General features: G+C 46.0%; 1 protein-coding gene across 1 annotated transcript; it reads left to right on the forward strand.

The window, feature by feature from the left end:
• The first annotated feature begins 3 nt into the window (after positions 1 to 3).
• Positions 4 to 17,190, forward strand: RAD21L1 (RAD21 cohesin complex component like 1). Its single transcript, XM_005499548.3, has 13 exons — positions 4 to 5,132; positions 6,505 to 6,634; positions 7,958 to 8,057; positions 8,512 to 8,618; positions 9,007 to 9,189; positions 9,770 to 9,871; positions 10,783 to 10,896; positions 11,900 to 12,129; positions 13,405 to 13,507; positions 14,300 to 14,433; positions 15,122 to 15,211; positions 15,567 to 15,644; positions 16,132 to 17,190. The coding sequence occupies exons 1-13, from the start codon at positions 4,989 to 4,991 to the stop codon at positions 16,339 to 16,341; spliced, it is 1,725 nt and encodes a 574-aa protein (XP_005499605.2). The 5' UTR covers positions 4 to 4,988; the 3' UTR covers positions 16,342 to 17,190.
• Positions 17,191 to 18,012: the final 822 nt, after the last annotated feature.

Below are 18,012 nucleotides of genomic sequence, written 5' to 3' on the forward strand. Positions count from 1 at the left end.
GGGCGCGCACAGTGCCGCACGCACACACGCGCACACACACAGACACATTCACCGGGCTGCCCCGGGGGACACACACATGCACACGCACCCCGTTGCACACCGGCACTTCTGTGCAACCCCCGCCTGCAACCGGAGCCCTTCTGTGCACCCCCCGACAGCGTCGGGACCCTCTGTGGGCACCCCGGGGTGTGTGGGGGGGCACAGGTGGAGACGACAGGGCAGCACGGTGGGTTTTGCACAGGGGACAGCACAGGGATGTGTCCTTGGGGTGCTGGCTGGGCACCCCACAACCAGCTGTCCCTGTCGGAGACCCTGGGCAGAGCTGGGCTCTGGACCTTAAGTCCCCTCAACCTCCAGCCCTGAACGCAGCAGGGAGACCCCCAGCCCAGCCACCCACCTGCTGAGACCCCCTGCAAGGGCTGAGCCCCCAAATCCCGGGGGAAAGGTTCAGGGCTTGACATGGGTTTGGGCCAGACACAAGATGCTCCAGTCTGGGACAGAAAAGCCCATGACAGTGCCCACTGCCCACAGCCATTCCCACGGCCATGGTCCCACCACAGGCCCACAGCACAGAACCCCCCTGCGCTCCCACCTCTCACTGCGCGATTTATTCAATTTTTCAGGACACTTGTGTTAGTGCCTGCACTTGGCTTCTCGCTGACCTGAAACTGGAGCGGGGCCTGAGCCCCAGCAGTGACCTGCTGGCAGCCGCACACTTTCAGCTCGTTTGTTAATCAGCCGTGTGCTATTTCCGCATTTGGAGCGGTGCCTGGAGATGGGGTTGTGGATGTAAATCCTGAGCGATAGCGGGTGGGCTGCTGAAAGCTGCCGGGAAGATTTGTCCATCACATTGTCATTCCCTTCAGCACTTTCGCATGCCTCCGGCATCTTCACAAGCTCACCCGTGATCGCACTAGATGATGTGCTGATACCAGTACTGGGTGAATTTGCAGTGCCAGGGCTGCAGGGACACGTGGCTGGTGCCCCAAGCTCCCCATGCCCTGACTCTCCAAAGTTTCTCTTAAAAAGTAACCTCTAGATAATTTTTAGCCATTTTGATGCATTTTTTAAAAAATGTTCTCCAAGTGACCCAAAAAGGTATTCTGTCTATTTTAATTGTTGTTTAGCTTGGCAAAATGGGTTTGCAGGTTCCCCAGCTCCCTGCTGCGATGTGCTCACGTTGTGTCTGGCACCCTTGGGGGTCTCATGGCATTACCCAAAAGGGACCCAACCCACAGTGCCTCCAGACCCTGAGCATGGCCAGGGGCTGTGGGGTGGGCTGGGGTCTCCCATCATCACCTTTTGCCATGTCAGGGTCAAGCATACACATGATTTTATTATTTTTTTAGTTTGCAGTGGAGGTTGTGTGTGCTGCGACCTGCCCGCTCACTGCTCCCGTCTCCTCTCATTGCACTGTGTTGAAATGCAGAGGTTTCCCAGCATAGCATCCCCAGGGATGCATCCAGAAGTGGGCCAAGAAAGAAACAGAATTAAAAATAAATGTAAGTGTATCCTGACACGTTAACCACCTTTAGAGGCTTCAGAACCAACCCACTCGGCAGGAAGGCAGAAGATGCTTGGAGACAAGTAGGTCACGGGACACAGATTGTTCCGAATCAGCAGGAAAAGATGGATCTGGAGCAAGCGAGTGCATCCCTGTGAACAGCCGGGCAACAGGAGCAGGGCAGGAAGAGAGTGCCGGCACCAGGCACTGCTGCCTCTCACATCACCAAATTCCTTGGGAAAAGGCAAAACACCACTGGGCTGTGCCTGAGCAGAGGTCAAGCGCCCAAACCCTGCAGCTGAGGATGCACCCAGGGGTACCTGGGGTCTGTGCCATGCTCTGCCCTGGGGTCAGGGTGCTGTGCTGCCTGGGGAGCTCCTCCTGCACCCCAAACCCACACAGATGCCCCAGAGGGTGCCTGCAAAGACTGAGGTGGAGGGATGCATCCTGCACGCATTGCTGCTTTGCTGTGCTGTCCCAGGGTCCCTCTCTTTGCCGAGTGGAAGCTGAGAGGTGGCCCCAGGCCTCGAAAGGGCTGGAAGGTGTGGGGTGAGCAGCCCAAAAACCTTCTCCAGCCTGGTCCTGAGCCGTCTGAGCCTGGGGCTGGGGGCTGGCAGGGGCTGCTCTGTCCCCGAGGCGCTGGCACCAATGTAAGGGGAGGAGAGATTGAGATAGGGAAAATTTATACTGCCAGCACAGGAGCAAAGAGAGGAGAGAGACAGCCAAGGTCAGAGACAGCACTGCCAAAATTCACAATGAATCTGCAGGAGTGCTGGAGGGGAGAGACTGAGGGCTTGGAAAGAAATGGAAAAAGAGAGAGGGAAGGAAAGAGAGGGGGGTCTGGGAGACAGAGCAGGGTGAGGGAGCAGGACAGGGCTGCTGGGGACAGGGACATGCTGCTGCCCAGCCAAAATGGTTAAATGAGGATGAAAGGGACAGCAAATAGGAGCTGCAAGCCAGCAGAGGACACTGTGTGAATGGGAAGGAGCCGGCAGGACTGTGAACATGTCTGTGTCCCTCCAGACCCCAACAGCACACCGCCTGTGCAGCACAGCCCAGTGCTCACTGTCAGTGCGGACCCTGACCCAGCACTGCCGCGGAGGTGAAGTTTCATTCCTGCCTCCTTAGTATTCACAGCATCCCACAGCAGAGCGAGCGCCCGCAGCCAGCACAGCTCAAGGGGACTCAGAGGTCAGGGAACAAGCAGCCCGGAATTTGGGAGCAGCCGCTGGCTCCACACTGGCGGGTTTACAGGACCAGAGACTGCTGGCACATCACAGCCTCCCATCCCAGCACAGGCACGGATGTGCCACTCCAGTGTCCCCATGCCCATGAGGATGCACACACAGCGTCGGCTACCCAGGGGGTTTCTGACCCTGCAAACTGCCCCCTGGGAGCTGTTGCCACCAGCCAGGCTGGGCTGGATCTGCACCCTGGGGCTAGACATCAGCCTTGGCGCCAGGCAGGGCTGCTGCTGGCCCAGCCAGGCACTGGTGCAGGTCATTTCCTTGTTGCAGGGTGCTGGGTGCCAGAGCAGGTTTAGTGCCCTCGCAAAGGCAGCAAATGTCTGCTCCGGAGCTTGTGGGGGGGTCCTCCAGGCCCCCATTGGGGATGCATCGCTCCAAGGGTGTTTTACAGCAGAAACCCCTCTCCCTCCTCAGTGACACCCCAGCCCAGGGTACCCGCTCTGCCCAAAGGCAGCTGGACGAACAGAGCCCTGCCTTCCACTAACACCAGCAGCAGGGCCACACTGGGAAGAGGCTCAAAAGTTTCCTGGTGTTAATTGAGGTCTAATTATCTTCGGCTGACATCAGGCAACATGGGAATGGGAAAACCACAGGTGCCTTGTGATACAGCAACAGCTGATGTGCTGGGCTGTGGCTCAGGAGCACCAGGAGACTTGCTGTGCTCTGCCTGAATATAAAGCAAAACACGGAAAGCATGAGATAGAGGGCTGAAAAACTAATTTATTTTTATTTCTTTTCTGGCTGGTGATATGTAAGTGTGTAAACACGCTGCCTTTTCCTCTCAGTGGTGGCTGTGCCTGATGTGGGCAGGTGGCTGCACACCTTTCCCCTTATCCCTCTGCACAGAGATCACATCTGAAGCTCAGTTTTTTAAATGTCTTCTCCCTTCTGCAAAATCCCTTCACCAACACAGTTTTATCAAACGTGTTTGGAGCTGCGCAGGACCTGCTCGCCTGCAGAGAAAGCGATGGGGTGGTGCCCCCAGGGCGGGCTTCTAAAATGTCAAGGGCGAAAGAGGTCGGGAGGAGGAGCAGGAGCGTGCTGGGATGCTCTCCATCCACAGGAACCTGCAATGAGCTGAGCACCGTGCTCCTGGAGATGCATGCGCGCTCCCTGTACACCCCAGGAGCGCGATGGGAACCCCCCGCCCCGCAGCCGTGCCGCCGCCCGCACCCGGGACTCCGTGCAAACCGAGCCGGTGACCGGGAGCGGCCGCGCTGCCACCGCAGACAGCAAGGGGCTTCTCCAGGAACCCCCCGCCCCAGGCACATGGAGCCGGCCCGGAGGGGACAGCGAGGCCGCGCAGCCCGGGACCCCCGGGAGCAGCCGCGGGGTCGCTGCAGGGACGGGACGGGACGGGACCGGCCCGCGCTCGCCGCGCGCTCCCGCCGCCGCGCGCCCCGCTCGCCCTTGGCGGGAGCGCGCAGGAACGGCCGCCAGGGGACCCGCCGCTCGCCGACGCCGAGACCCGCTGAATTCCCGCAGCCCCTCAGCGCCCGCCTGGGTCCCCGCATCCCCTGCGGTGCCGCTAAATCCCCTCCGGCCCCTCAGCGCCCGCTAAATCCCCCTGCAATCCCCTCAGGGCCTGGCCGGGTCCCCTCATCTCCTCGGGATCCCTCTAAATCCCCCTCCGTTCCCTCAGCCCTGGCTGGGTCCCTCCATCCCTTCAGGATCCCGCTAAAACCCCCTCCATTGCCTCAGCGCCTGCCTGGGTCCCACATCCCCTCAGATCCCACTAAATCCCCCTCATCCACTCAGCACCCAGCTGTGCCACCCTGTCCCCGCGGGTCCCCAGAAATCGCCTTGTCCCCTCAGGGCCTGGCTGGGTCCCCCATCCCCTCAAGCCTCACTAACCCCTCCCAGTCTGTCCCCTCAGGGTCCCACTAAATCCCCCTGTCCTCTCAGGGTCCCACTAAATCCTCCCATGCCCTCAGGGTCCTGCTAAATCCCCCTGTCCCCTCAGCACCCAGCTGGGTGCCCCTCAGGTCCCCATAATTCCCCCTGTCCCCTCAAGGCCTGACTGGGTCCCCTCATCCTCTCAGGCCCCATTAACATCCACTGCCCTGTCCCCTCAGGACCCCGCCAAATCCTCTCATCCCCTGAGCACCCCCTTGGTCCCCCATCCCCTCAGGGTCTCCCTAAATCCCTCTCCCCGCCCCAAGACCCCTCTCCTGTGGGAGGGGGAAGAGCCTGGGAGGCAGCAGCAGCGTCGGCCCCTGAGCCTCAGCCCCGGCGCCATGTTCTACATGCATTTGCTCATCAACAAGCGCGGGCCATTGGCCAAAATATGGCTTGCTGCCCACTGGGAGAAGAAGCTCACCAAAGCTCATATATTTGAGTGCAATTTAGAGACTACTGTTGAAAAGATCATCTCACCAAAGGTATGCTATGGAATGAGAAGATGGCTTCTGGTACGTCTGGGGCAGAGGTGTTCACCTTCAGTAGGGAACAGGACTTGATATTGTGAAGTCTTTGGTTATAAGAAAAATTTGTGGCTATTTCAAAACCAGTGTGAGGTAAATTCCTACTCTGATTTTATTCAGATCTCATTCAGATAAAAGCTCCATCCCATTAAATGACAGTAATATAAACATTTTACTTGCTGTGTTACTCCTGGAGATCTGTGGACTGCATTTAGGTACAGTGTAAGAAAATGTTACCACAATATATTAAAATGTGTTTCTCCACACACCAACAGAGCTCCAGGGAGGGCTCTGTGGGCAGTGCTGCCAGAGGAACCACGGGACGTGGGTTTGAGCTGCTCATGAGGCAGCAGGAGCCCATCAGTGCCGGTCTTTCTTCAGAGGCTTTGAGTACCGGCTGGGGGGGTTGTTCAACAGAATTTGGGAAATGCTGGTTTTGAGGAAACAGCCAGAAAAAGACTGAAAAGTCAGCTGTTCAACCAAAGTCAAGGGCCTAAGAAAACTGCTGTGAAATTGTACACAGACTATTTGAGGAGAATGCTGTTGCTGATCTTATAATAAATAACTTTTGACATATTGTAACCATCCTTCCACTTTCAGTGGACTTCTTCCATGTCCCCCATTATAAGCCAATAAATCTGTAACTAAGCCTACGTTGCACTTACAAGAGACTCTGTGAGCAGCCCCGGAGGCTGGAGTCCCTGCGTGTCACAGGGACAGTGACTCAGGCGGGCTAGTGGCCATGGCTCAGTCCTTGGCCTTGGCTGCAATCACATGCAAGGGAACAGTGAGGAACGCTTTGCATGGTCACTGATTGATGGCTCAGGAGATCCAAGGCTTTCAGCTGGTGCAAGCAGATTTTAAAAATTTTCTCCATGAAAAGACCTGTTTGATATTTGGCTTAGTGCAGGAAGACATTGCATGAATAAATGCACAGTTATGGCCTTTATTTGCATAAATAAGGGCACAGGTGTGGCATCTGCTCACCTAAATAACCAAAGTGTCAAATACTAGGATGTGCGCAGCCACTTTCTGTTTCAGGACATGTTACACTGTTCGCTGGCAGTCAGCTGAGGTGTTTTAGATAAAATAAGACCATCAATTCAGGGCTCATGCTTCAGCGTGGTGATGTTTAGGAGCAGAAGCAACTAGAAGTTCCTGGCTCTGAAAATTTATTTCTATGATCCCCTGTATCAGTACAAAACCCTGTTGATTTTTGTATAGCTCTGCATTGGTGTTACTGGAACTCTGTTATGACTCTTCCATGTTTTCATGTTAATGTTTTTGCCAAAAATACTAACTCCTGAACAACTTTTTTACATCCTCAAAGTTTACAATAGCTCTGCGAACCTCTGGACACTTACTCCTGGGAGTGGTGCGGATTTACCACAGGAAAGCCAAGTACCTCTTGGCAGACTGTAGTGAAGCTTTGACAAAAATGAAGACAGCCTTTCGCCCAGGTATGTCCTGAATTCAGCATTTTTCCATCTGTCTCCTTTACAGCTCTTGTTTTAAAATGTAATTTTGGATATTGCTGTTAAATATATGTTATTGGTCTCAAAGGAAACTGAACATACTACTGTCTACTGCTGATGTTTAGTCTGGCTTAATGTAATGGCATTTCAGGTCTTTGACTCCTTTAAGGGAAGCAGTATCTTCAGTAGTCTTAGGAGAAGATGCTTGAATTTAGCCTCCGTTGCTAGATAATTAATTTTGATTTCTGTTGACACCAACAACATGCCCAACAGTGTGTTAGTGCCAGGTCTGACAGAGTGTTTTGAGCTCGAGCCATGTAGCCAGCAAGAAGGAGCAGAGATGACTGGGTCCTTTTCCAACAGGCTCCACGTTTGTTGTACTTAGACACCAAACAGGGAGGCACTGTTGGCCAAGAACAGGACACCAGCATCTATTCCCAGTCTTCACACACTTTGTGACTTGGTCTGTTTGCAGAATAGTGAATACCCACTCTATGTTATTCTCAAGGATATGAACATGATTAGTTAGTTAATATTTGTAAATATTTGGAAATCTCTAGAAGAAACACTTAAGATAAGTACCCAGTGCTATCTATTTTGATGAGATATGGTAGTGGCTTACAGAGGACTGCACTGCACAAGAAAAAGACACAACAGTCACAACTGCGACGAGGGAGGCTCCAATTAGATATAAAGGGGGGGGGGGAAATCTCAGTGGAAGTGGTAAAATGCTGAACCAGACTGTCCAGGGACGCTGCAGAATCTACATCAGCAGAAACAGTCAAAAGTGAAAGTAGAAATGAATCCTGTTTTGAGCAAATGGTTGGATTAAATGACCTTCAGGAATCCCTTCTCACCCGAATTGCTCCAGGATTCTGATCACTGAGTATTTGCAGTCTCGCTTCATAATTATTTGATGCTGGAGAACAGCACTGTACGGACACTGGAGAGGAAGAGAAAATGCAATGATTCATTTGAAGTGGTATGAATGACTCCAGGCTAAATGTCAGCTGTGAGAATCTTCCAGGGACTTAAAGGAGCTGTTCATAAGCCCAACATATTTACAGTACTTCAGGTCCTGTAGCAGCAAATTCTTCTGTATCTGTCTGTAAAAACATGGCTTCTAAAGCACAGGTAAATTAAGGATTTTAATTCCACTTTGGAGTCCTGTTGACAAAGTGCCCAAGTTTCACCTTTCTGTTATTTAGAATGGCAGCCCTTCCTGACAGGTTTATTGTCTTATTATATGTATTTAGGAAAACATTACTTTTATTTTATTGACAGTTGCTTTGTTTTGTTGTCTTTTAGGACTTGTTGACCTTCCAGCAGAAAACTTTGAGGCTGCTTATCAGTCCATCACATTACCTGAAGAATTTCACGATTTTGAAACACCACTACCTGATTTAAAGTAAATACTTCCCTAGTTTAAATACTAATTATTTTAGTATTTTCAGAAGTAAAAAGTATTCTTGCTGTTATCTGATCAAGACTCAGATGGAATACCTTGATTTGATAAGTGAATTCTCCTGAGTTCTGAGTTGGCTTTCCAAGGCTACTCTCACAGGAGCTGTGCTTTTGTAGAGTTCATCCAAATCTGTTTAATCAACAGACCTTTACAATGAAATAATGTACTGAACTCAGACTTCAGGATTTTCTAACTTAAAATTGTGTCAGTGAAGCCTGCAAACAACTTGCTGGCCTCAAGAGCAGACGTAAAAGTATAAATCCTGTTGTAAGACTGCAGAAGTTTGGGTAGTGACCTCACAATGTTGTCCTGTTGCATTGTGTGGCTGTTTCATTTCTGCTCCGTTGCTCTTTGGGCCAGGCTATTTTGTATATTTTGTATAATTTTTTTTCATCAGGGCCATTGATGTTGCTGAACATTTTACCCTGAATCAGAGCAAAGCTGAGGACATCACACTTACAGACGATTACGAGAGCAATATACTTCTCTGTGATAGAACCTTTGGTGAGAGAAGTTGCAAAATTAGCAATATTCCATAAGGAAAAGTGTGTCTTATGCAACATTTTGTACAGTCTGAGCATTTTCCACTTGTGAAAAAGCTGTTATTAAAAATGCATTTGCTTCATACTTTTGCTGATTGGCCTGTCATACTGTCTTATGCTTAAATTTTTGTGTAAGTACTCTGCCTAAGTAATCTGATATTGGAGACTGAATATCAAACCCAACATTTTCTGCATTTTAGTCAATTAGCTACCATAGTTTATTGTTCATTGCTTTTGAGGTATAGGATATCTTACACTCCTTTAAAATTAGTTGAAAAGTTAAGAAATGGATGAATATTTGTTTCAAAAATTTGTGCAGATGAAGCATCAGAAATTCTGTGTTTATCCAGATGAAGAACCAGATGCTCTGAGAAAACAGAGCTTTGATGGCAGCACCTTAACGAGCAGCAACAGTCTCAGAGCGGATTGCAACTCTGCGAGTGTGAGTGGAGACAAGCCTGCGCTGCACGAGGACACTTACTGCTTTGAGCACGACTGGTTTGGAGACGAGGGAGATGCTGCCGATATGATTGGTAGGGTTTGCCACAGATAAGCAGAGTTTTTATTCTGGCAGGAAGACAAACAAGTGATTGTTTCCAAACATAAATTCTTTATTTCTTGTTGATTTCATACTTTCTTGTTTTTTCCTACTTGTTGCTAAATCTATGATCACTTAGACATTGCCAAGTAAAATTATATCAAAGGAAATATTTCAGTGTTTTAGAATTAAAAACATTCAATTTATACTTAAGGTTTAACAATTTAGTTTATCTTTTCAGAGGTGAAATACTGCGGCATTTTAATCTTTGTAGTAACAAAGGCAGCAAAGTCACTTCTACGTCTTTATGGCTTAGAGTATTTGCACAAACCTTTATAGATATGTACCTTTTAAACAATATTAAAATATATTAATACTATTAATATTATAATATATGTTATAGATCATATAATATAATACAATATATTCTATTGACATTATAGTAACAATTCTTTATTAATATTAATGTTAATATTAACATTAATATTAACATTAATATTAATATTGATATTATTAAGGCTACTTCATTACTACTAAGGCTCCAAATGATTAAAATTATGCATTTTGTATTTAAGAAATCCTGTTGAGGGATGAGCAAAATGACCTGGATAAAGACATTATTGATATGGAGGAAGAATGTCCTTTGCCACAGGATCTGCCAGAAAACAGCACAGCCTGTGAGTTTGCAGTGTCCGCTCTATGTTCCTCACACGAACTCTCTGTTCTTTGTTAATGCCTAAAGTTACTCACGTTCCTTCCTACAATACCTTGTGCCTTTTTCCTTTGGTTGTGTCTTTTGCTTTTTTCTAATGTGCTTCACTGACCATTTAGGTATAATTTAATTTGATCTAGGGATTCCAGATGTGTAACTTGGCGTTGCTTACAAACCCGTTTGTGTGCTCCCCCATTGGGCACGCTGTTGATCCACCCTGCTGCTTAGGCAGCACGATACCACTTTTGTAGGGGAAAAGAAGCTGAAAAAGAGTCTGCCATGATTTTGAACTTTACCTATGAGCATTTCTGGCTTCTTATTTCAGCAACACATGACACTTTAGTAGTACATAAAGGCGTTGATGGTCTTCTTTTGATTTGATATCAATGAAATTAATCTTCAAAAAGTGCTTCTGGGTTTTTTTTTTCTATCTTAAACCCTCATACCCCCATCCCACGGTTACTTTAAAACTGAGTAGTCTGGAACAGCTTTAAAGGGACTCAGCAGCACTTGCTCCTCCTTGCTCTAGTCCTGTTCACGTTGACAGAAATGTCCACACTGCCATGCAGTTCCCTGGAACCAGAAACAGATACATGCTGAAACTAACCAATTTTCCCCCTAAACATGTTTTGTCAGGTGGGTTTTCCTCCAAATCAGTTCTCATACAGGTTCTAGTGTCAGCCAAGGAAACCAGGCCACGCAGAACAGGAGCAGCAGCAGTGCCAGTTAGTGCTGGTTCATTGTGAGATGATAGCCAAAATCAGAGTTTTCTAATTCTGATAATTTTTGTCTGATACCATTCTATGTCATGAGATTGAGACATTATTCCATCTTGTAAACTGTTTTTGTTGTCTTATTTGCTGTGTTTTCTTATAGTTGAGTCCAGCTGCGCAGACACCACCATTAAGAAAGTCAACCATCTAATGAATGAAACGGTACTTTTCTTGAAAGAAAATGAAGAATTTGTACTTGAGCCAATTGATGATACAGGTCAGAACTTGACCAGTTTCTTGCTAAATGTTTGTGTTTCTATGTTTGCTTTTCTTCTTGTTAGTGAAAATATTTGCAAGACAGATTACTCTCACTTTAGATTTCATCTGCTCCTCCTGTCAGAGTTCCATTTTACAGCAACTGTTGCACAAAATCAATATCAGGCTATTTCTCTGATCTGCCCAAACCTCTCCTTACATTTTCTTTCCAAACCAAGCTTTGCTGCTGTGCATTTCTGGTACTGCCAGCCTGGCCTGTTGATGAGTGTTACTGAAGTTTCATCTGAAGAGCTTCTATTGCTGGTGACACATCTGTGATTTTTATGTCTAAACTAACAATCTTAAACTTCCAGGTATCTATAAAAATTTGTTTGTGAACTTTAATAAGATCCAAAAAGAAAAATGTTTCATTTCTTCTGTGGGTAAATACAAATGTTGCGTAGGTGACTGTCAGCAAACAAACAAGTTCATCTTGACACTATTATTTAGAATATCGGAATTTTCCAGCCTGTCAGAATAATATTCAGGAAGTTATGGCATAACCAGCCAGTGCCTCTCTTCTGCACTTACTGTGTACGTCTTTACTAAATTGCTAAAGGATCAAACTGACAAGTACAGATATGAACTATGAGGTGATGAAACCTGTTGAGTACATCAGCAGTTCTTGGAACAATTAACTTCCTGATGGATTAAAGACAGCTTATTCAGTCGTGTTGGTATATCATGTGTTCTCATTAAGTCCTCATGTTCCCGGTTCTTTAGTACAACAGTCATATGTCTTCCGCAATTAAACATATGTGCATTTCCTGTACAAGAATACAAAGGGGACACTTTATGAAAACTTTGGGAGCAATGGCCCGTACACTTCTACTTTGATTTTCAAGTCTGTGCGATGTTTCAGGTCAGCAGCCTGTCTGTCTGATTCACAGTGCTCTTTTTGGTGCTCAAGTGTTCTGTGAACAGACCTTATTGGACTTTTTTTTTTCAATACTTGCTCTCTTTAGCTGTCACCCAGAGGAAAAAAAATAAAAGGAAGAGGAAGTTGCTTGTGGATGTAGACAAGGAGCTCAGCTGCAGCACCATATACAAGCAGCTAAACAACTGCACAGACATCCTTACTACGTTAGACCTTGCACCCCCAACAAAAAAAACGATGATGTGGAAGAAATCGGGCGGCGTGGAAAACCTCCTGTCCCATGCTGCACAGCCTGTGGTGCATGCGGAGCTGCAGAAGGTAAAGCTCAAGTCCTCGTGGCTTTTATGTCACTGTGGAGATGGTGGGACTGTTGCACACGCAGGTTTGAACTGGGAGAGACTTTGCAGACCTGGTGGCACGTGAGCTCCTCGCAAGCTGCAGGTGCATCATTGAATGTGTTGCTTTGCAGTATGGTTCAGCTGGAAACCTGATGATTATTTGCATACTTGCCACTAATTGCTTCACCAGCAAGACCATCTGTAGAGCTCATTACTTTAATCCCAGCACCCCAACAAACAGTAAAAAATGACATAAAAACTTGAGAGCTGATGTTTCATTTCACACTGGACACTAACACACAACTTTTTAGATTTCTGTCAAATGCTTTGCAACTTTCTACTTAATTATTTTCTATTTTGCTTCTTCTCTGCAACCAGTACAAGACTGTATCTTTCTTTACAGTTACTTCAAAGGTTGTTTATTATTATTATTTCATTGATGGTTTACAAAGATGGTATGCCGATTTCTTTTGTACTTTCCCAATTGGAGACTAAGCTCCAGCCGGGGAGCAGGCAGGGACTGGCCTGTCAGAGGACCAGGAGAGTCCTGATCACTCACTTTGGCGAGAAGCTGGGCCAGACCACCCGTTCCTGTGGCTGTGGACTTTAAAGCTTCCTTTTACACAAGAAAAATGTGTTTGTTTCATGGCAACGTGATTATCAAAGTCTCTCCAGTCCCCAAGTATTTTCTGACAGATCATTCAAAGAAGTTATAAGTCTAGAGCTGCTGATAAGATAAAAAAGGCATGGATGTGCACACAGGTGATGCAGGAGCTGTGGTGAGAGCTCCGCACAGCAAGCCGGTGCTCCCTGCGCTGTTTCCTCTGCTGTGCAGCTTGGAGAGATCTGTGCAGCTGATCAGGTTCCCTAGAGCAGCTTCACCCCTTAGAGTCGAGCTGCAGTATTACAGCTCCTTTATGAGAATAAAAACCACACACCAGGACCTGGGGAGAGAAATCCACACCCACATAACCCCAGATGTTTCTTGCTTTCATCTCTCCTTACTGTCTGGCTTCAAGGAAAAACAATCTGAGCTGTTCCTAAGACATTTTTTCACGGAGTTTGCTGACCAAGTTGAAGCTGCAGGATGCTGCTTAAAAAAATAATGCGGATTTTCAGAATGACCTAATTCAAATCTCTAAATTCTAGGTTGCAGTAATTAATATACAGCTCATATTCGTACCTTCGTGTTGATGTTTGCAAATAATCTGACATGATTTTCTGAAAGCAAACCAATAAAAATTATTTGGTTTAGTTGTTTGAGAGATGCTTCAAGAGTCACAGATTTGAGATGAAAAGAAATGGAATACAGAGGGAATCTGAAGTGGAAGAAACAAGAAAAGAACAAGATACCACAGGTAATATTTCAATTCTGTTGTTGCAGAATTAGCCATTACAAAATATTTTCTATTTTAGATAATGTTTCGGAGACATGTGCATGGTGTTTGTGTGCAGAGTTCTGCAAATTGAAGGCCAAAAAAGTTAAATATTAAGGAAATAGTGAATGATTTTCAATTTTTGTTTGTTTGTTTTTATAAGTACTTTGCTGTTCTTTTGTTCCTTAGGTCAGAAGTGAAGTGTGAGTCTTTTTCTTCCTTCTGGCATAAGGAGGGATTTTTGGTTTCAACTTTGGTTTCTCTATTGTCTACCAAATTGCAGATTTGGGGTTTTTTTTAAAGAAAAAAAATAAAACTTCCCACTTATTCTGAGTTTAATCAAACTGCTCTCTAAATTTCCAAATTAATGTAAATTACTTCTATTTGCATCTTGAAAATTGTGTTTTGGCTAATACCAAGCAAGAAGAAATGATCCATTTCAGATCTCCCGAGGAGGTGATGGATGTGCTTTCACTCCTTTGCTCCCCCAGAAATCTAAACTGTGTGGCTGCCCCAGGAATTAATCACCAAAACCACCTCCTGCAAGCCCAGAAAGCTCAACTTTTAGAAAAGGAAAAACTCTCTGGGAAGGTTCTTCTTCTTCTGGGGCCCTGTTGGGAATGATGTTTGATCTATATTTACTCATTCTGGCTCTTGAGCTCAAAGATTGCTAGACTAGGGTGTGATTTTTGCTTTTCAATTATTATTATTATATTTTAAGGACAGAGATTCACCATAATTTCCTCTTAAACCTTGTTTTTTCTGTTAATACAGAGATGCTGATAGTAGAAGAGCCAAGTTATCCGCAGGAGTCAGCTCATTCAGAGATTGAAATTAGAAATGATTCGTTTATGTTGACAACACAAAATAACAGAAATGAAACCCACGATAACTGTGGTGAAACTATAGTGAGCGGTTTCCTTCAGTTTTAGAGATTTAAATGTATTTATTGGTGTCATTCTATGCCAGGGTCCCATTTAAAACACAACAAGGAATTACTAATAGATGTTTGAAAAGGATGTTAGAGACAGCCGATAGAGCATTAAGTAGCTTGTGTCATGAAAGCTTATTTATAAGCACTTTGGAAGAGTCTCGCCATGAATTGAACTATTAATTAAAATGTTTATTAATCAGTATAGATTACAGTCTAATGACTAAGTATAAATGGAACCTTAATATGAAATATAGCCTCTGTGTACTCAAGAGATAAATATAATCGTCTTTATAAAGGATAAAAATTATCTTTTGTGTCTCCAGTTGAGGAAATACTCAAGCAATAAATGGTCTGTTTCTGCCATCTTTATTTAGGGTAATGTGAAAGGGGATTCTTTAGAGAATATGAGGCTCATTAAAGTTGAAAAAGAATGATAAAATTGGACCTAACAACGGCAGAAAATGTAGAACTGAGTCCGTCAGTAGGATAAATCCTACAGCAAAGTCCTTTCCTCTGGGAGGAGAAACGTGGTAGAAACAGTAACTACAAAATAATTTTGGAAAATTTTATTAGAATAAATTCTTTGAGCAGACTTATGTAATTGCGAGTTACATCTCCTGGATAAATTGTAATGCCTGTTGACGGTCCTTGCTGTTCTCCAGCAGGATGGCAGGGCTGGCTCTGAGAGCTCCGCGCTGCTCAACAATTCACTGGACCAAGAAGCCGAAACCCAGCGAGCCGAGCTGACAAAGGTACGTGTGCCCGAACCTGGCAGCTCTGGCTTGTTGCACAACAGAGCTGTGCTCTTTCTCAGACATATTAAAAATAAAGTGATGGCATTGTGAACTTACAGTGAATTTTGGTGTACTGATGTCATCTTTAGTACATATTTTGCCAGTCAAAATCATAATAACATTATTTCCTCTGCTTCACGAAGCCTGGTGTGACCGCAGAGGTGTCGGGTGTCCCAGACATCCCCAGTATGGCCATCAAAACGCCCAGTCTAGCTGGATTTTCAATTGGGCCACACAGTTCTTGTCCTTTTTATCATCATGGTGTGTGACTTTTCCACAGGCTGTCTAACCTTCTGTTCTGTTTCCCCTCAAGGAGCAAACGAGGAAGGATAAAGACAGTGAAGAAATAAGGTGGAGCAAAAGAACTCTTCAGTTATTAAAAACTTTACAGGTACCAGTACTGGATTTTATGTGAATGTATTTCAATGGTTCTGTGCAATGCCCATAAATAAACACTTACATCTAAGTGTAGCCATTAAAAACCAAGAAATAATAACACTTGTTTAGCGGTGACTGAAATTGTCCGTGATACAGCTGGTGGTCCCTACTCAAAGAACAGGGTGCGCAATGATTTTTATTGTTTTGAGTCATGCAAACCATTCCAGATGTGCTTCATCTCACACCTCAGCACGGTTCCATTGAAGTCAGTGGAACTACGGGCACATGTAGTTCTAGTAACATATGTATGTGCTTGCAATACTATGGCAATAAGATGTTCAGAGCCACTTATATAAATGCAAATGCCAAGATAAGGTTCTGTTCAAGGTGTTCAGGCAGAAAATTCTCACTCTGAGCAGCTCTCGGAGTTCAGACTTGATGGGATCTGGTTTTACTGGCAGCCAAGCCGACCTGATCGATCTTCTCCTTCCCTCACGCAGCACCTGCAGAGATCGGGCGCGCGATCTTTCAGTTTGCAGGAGCTCTGTCAGAAAAACAGCCGGAAAGAAGCTGCCGTCAAGTTCTACATCTTCCTCGTTCTGAAGAAGCAGTCGGTGCTTGAGCTCAGCCAGGGCGCTCCCTTTGCCGACATCACCGCCACCCTCGGCCCCATGTTCCACACCCAGTGCAATCACACGGTATTCAGATAAGGTAATAAAAATAAATCTTAGGCTAAGTCCTTCCACAAAGATATTTCCTGGAAAAATGACTGAATGTCTCATCAGACCGTGGTGACTGTGCGGAGCTCTTTCCCACCTAGCACCTCTGCCAGTGCCAGGGACCTCGCGCTGCCTCCATGGTGGTCACACAGGTCACAACACATTTACCTTTTTTATATATGTTTATACAACGAGCAGCTACTTATTCTGTCAATAAAATATCGCTAAAATACATATTCTACATGACAGATTTAGATTGTGAGGGATTTTATGAAAGTCCTTTAAAACCTTTATTAGAGACCAATTTTGGAGGTTAAATTATTAAATTATACAGAGCTTGTGTGTTAATTACCTAACGCTGTTAGGAAGAGAAGGCTGTTAAGCTCTCTTCATCAAAAACTTTATTCTATTTCACACTATTCCTTTCAAAAAATGTTCATTATTTGATACTTTAAGGTCTAGGAAGGTCTCCAGCATTGTTTCTGTGTGCTCAGGCAGAGAGGTTACACTGTCCCTGGCAGAGCCACGTGAATTTTAGGAAGAAATTCTCTTTCCCAGAAATCCTGCAAGCTTTGATTTCATGGAGCGTGTTCACTTAAAGCCTAACACTTTTATTTATATGTAGACCTATTTAAAAACGGATGTTAAACTGAAATATTATTAGTTCTTTGCTTTTTTAGCTAATTTAGGACAAGTTTTAATGCTTTTACTGTCATTTGGCAGTAGTGTTTTTCAGTTGCACCAGACCTGCTGGGTCGTGTGTGTTCAGCACCAGGTGTTGCAGTGTCGGGCTGTGTTCAAGTCTCTTAATGTGAAATCAATAAAAACCACAAGCCGATGTTTCCTCAGCTCGTCAGTGTTTGTCCTGAAGGATCAAAACCAGCAGCCACCTGAGCCATCCTGTGTGTTTGCCTTCTCAGAGTCTGGGTTTTTGGTGATTTTTCTTAAAACGTGAAAGGCTGGATGAGGTGGTCATCCTGGCTTTCTGTGCATTCGCTCACCTCAGCTGCACCCGTGTGTCTGTCCCTGCTGACACGTGCTGCTCCTGCCGTGTGCTGGTTCATTTTTGTGTGCGCGGTTTTGGGAACGTGAGGAGCTGATTCTGAGGGGCCTGTTCTGAGGAGCGAAAAGGCTTTAAACTGACTGGAGCCCCCACGTGGGATGGGCAGGGCTGGGGGTTGGCCTGCCTGGTTGCGGAGGTTATTTTGGTTGTTCACAAAATGAGCAATAAGAAGCCTTGGGTACTCTTCTCCAAGGGGTTACTTTTCCGTGTGTGAGTGACGCTGCTTGGTAAAAACCTTTTGATTTTCTGCAGAAAAAAAAAATGGTGCTTTCCTTTTCTGATGCAAACAGGAGTGAGAGGCCAAGGCTGTAACCGGGAGCAGCTCGTTTCCCTCTCCGGGGCCAGGCCCGGTGGTTTGGTACCAGCCCAGGGTGAGGAAAGGGTTTGGCTCTCCAAGTCTTGCACTCAGCAAGCAAGAATCTCTCCCTCCCTCCCCGGTGCGAATCCCGGGAGCCCCTGCGCCCTGGGTCTGCGCTCTGGGAAGCTGAGTGCTGTGGAGGGAAAGAAAACCATTTTTCTTCCCCCAGAGCCATTGGAAATGACTCCGCATCTCGCACCAGAGCTGCTGCCTTTGCCACGGCTGCCGCTGCCACATGGTC

The sequence above is a fragment of the Columba livia genome, chromosome 16 (assembly GCF_036013475.1).
Source record: "Columba livia isolate bColLiv1 breed racing homer chromosome 16, bColLiv1.pat.W.v2, whole genome shotgun sequence".
Classification (NCBI taxonomy): Eukaryota; Metazoa; Chordata; class Aves; order Columbiformes; family Columbidae; genus Columba; species Columba livia.

Coding starts and splice junctions, on each gene's coding strand:
- RAD21L1 (XM_005499548.3), top strand. CDS start 4,989: ATGTTCTACATGCATTTGCTCATCAACAAGCGCGGGCCATTGGCCAAA. Junction 5,133..6,504: donor AAAAGATCATCTCACCAAAG/GTATGCTATGGA, acceptor ACATCCTCAAAG/TTTACAATAGCTCTGCGAAC. Junction 15,645..16,131: donor AGTTATTAAAAACTTTACAG/GTACCAGTACTG, acceptor TCCCTCACGCAG/CACCTGCAGAGATCGGGCGC.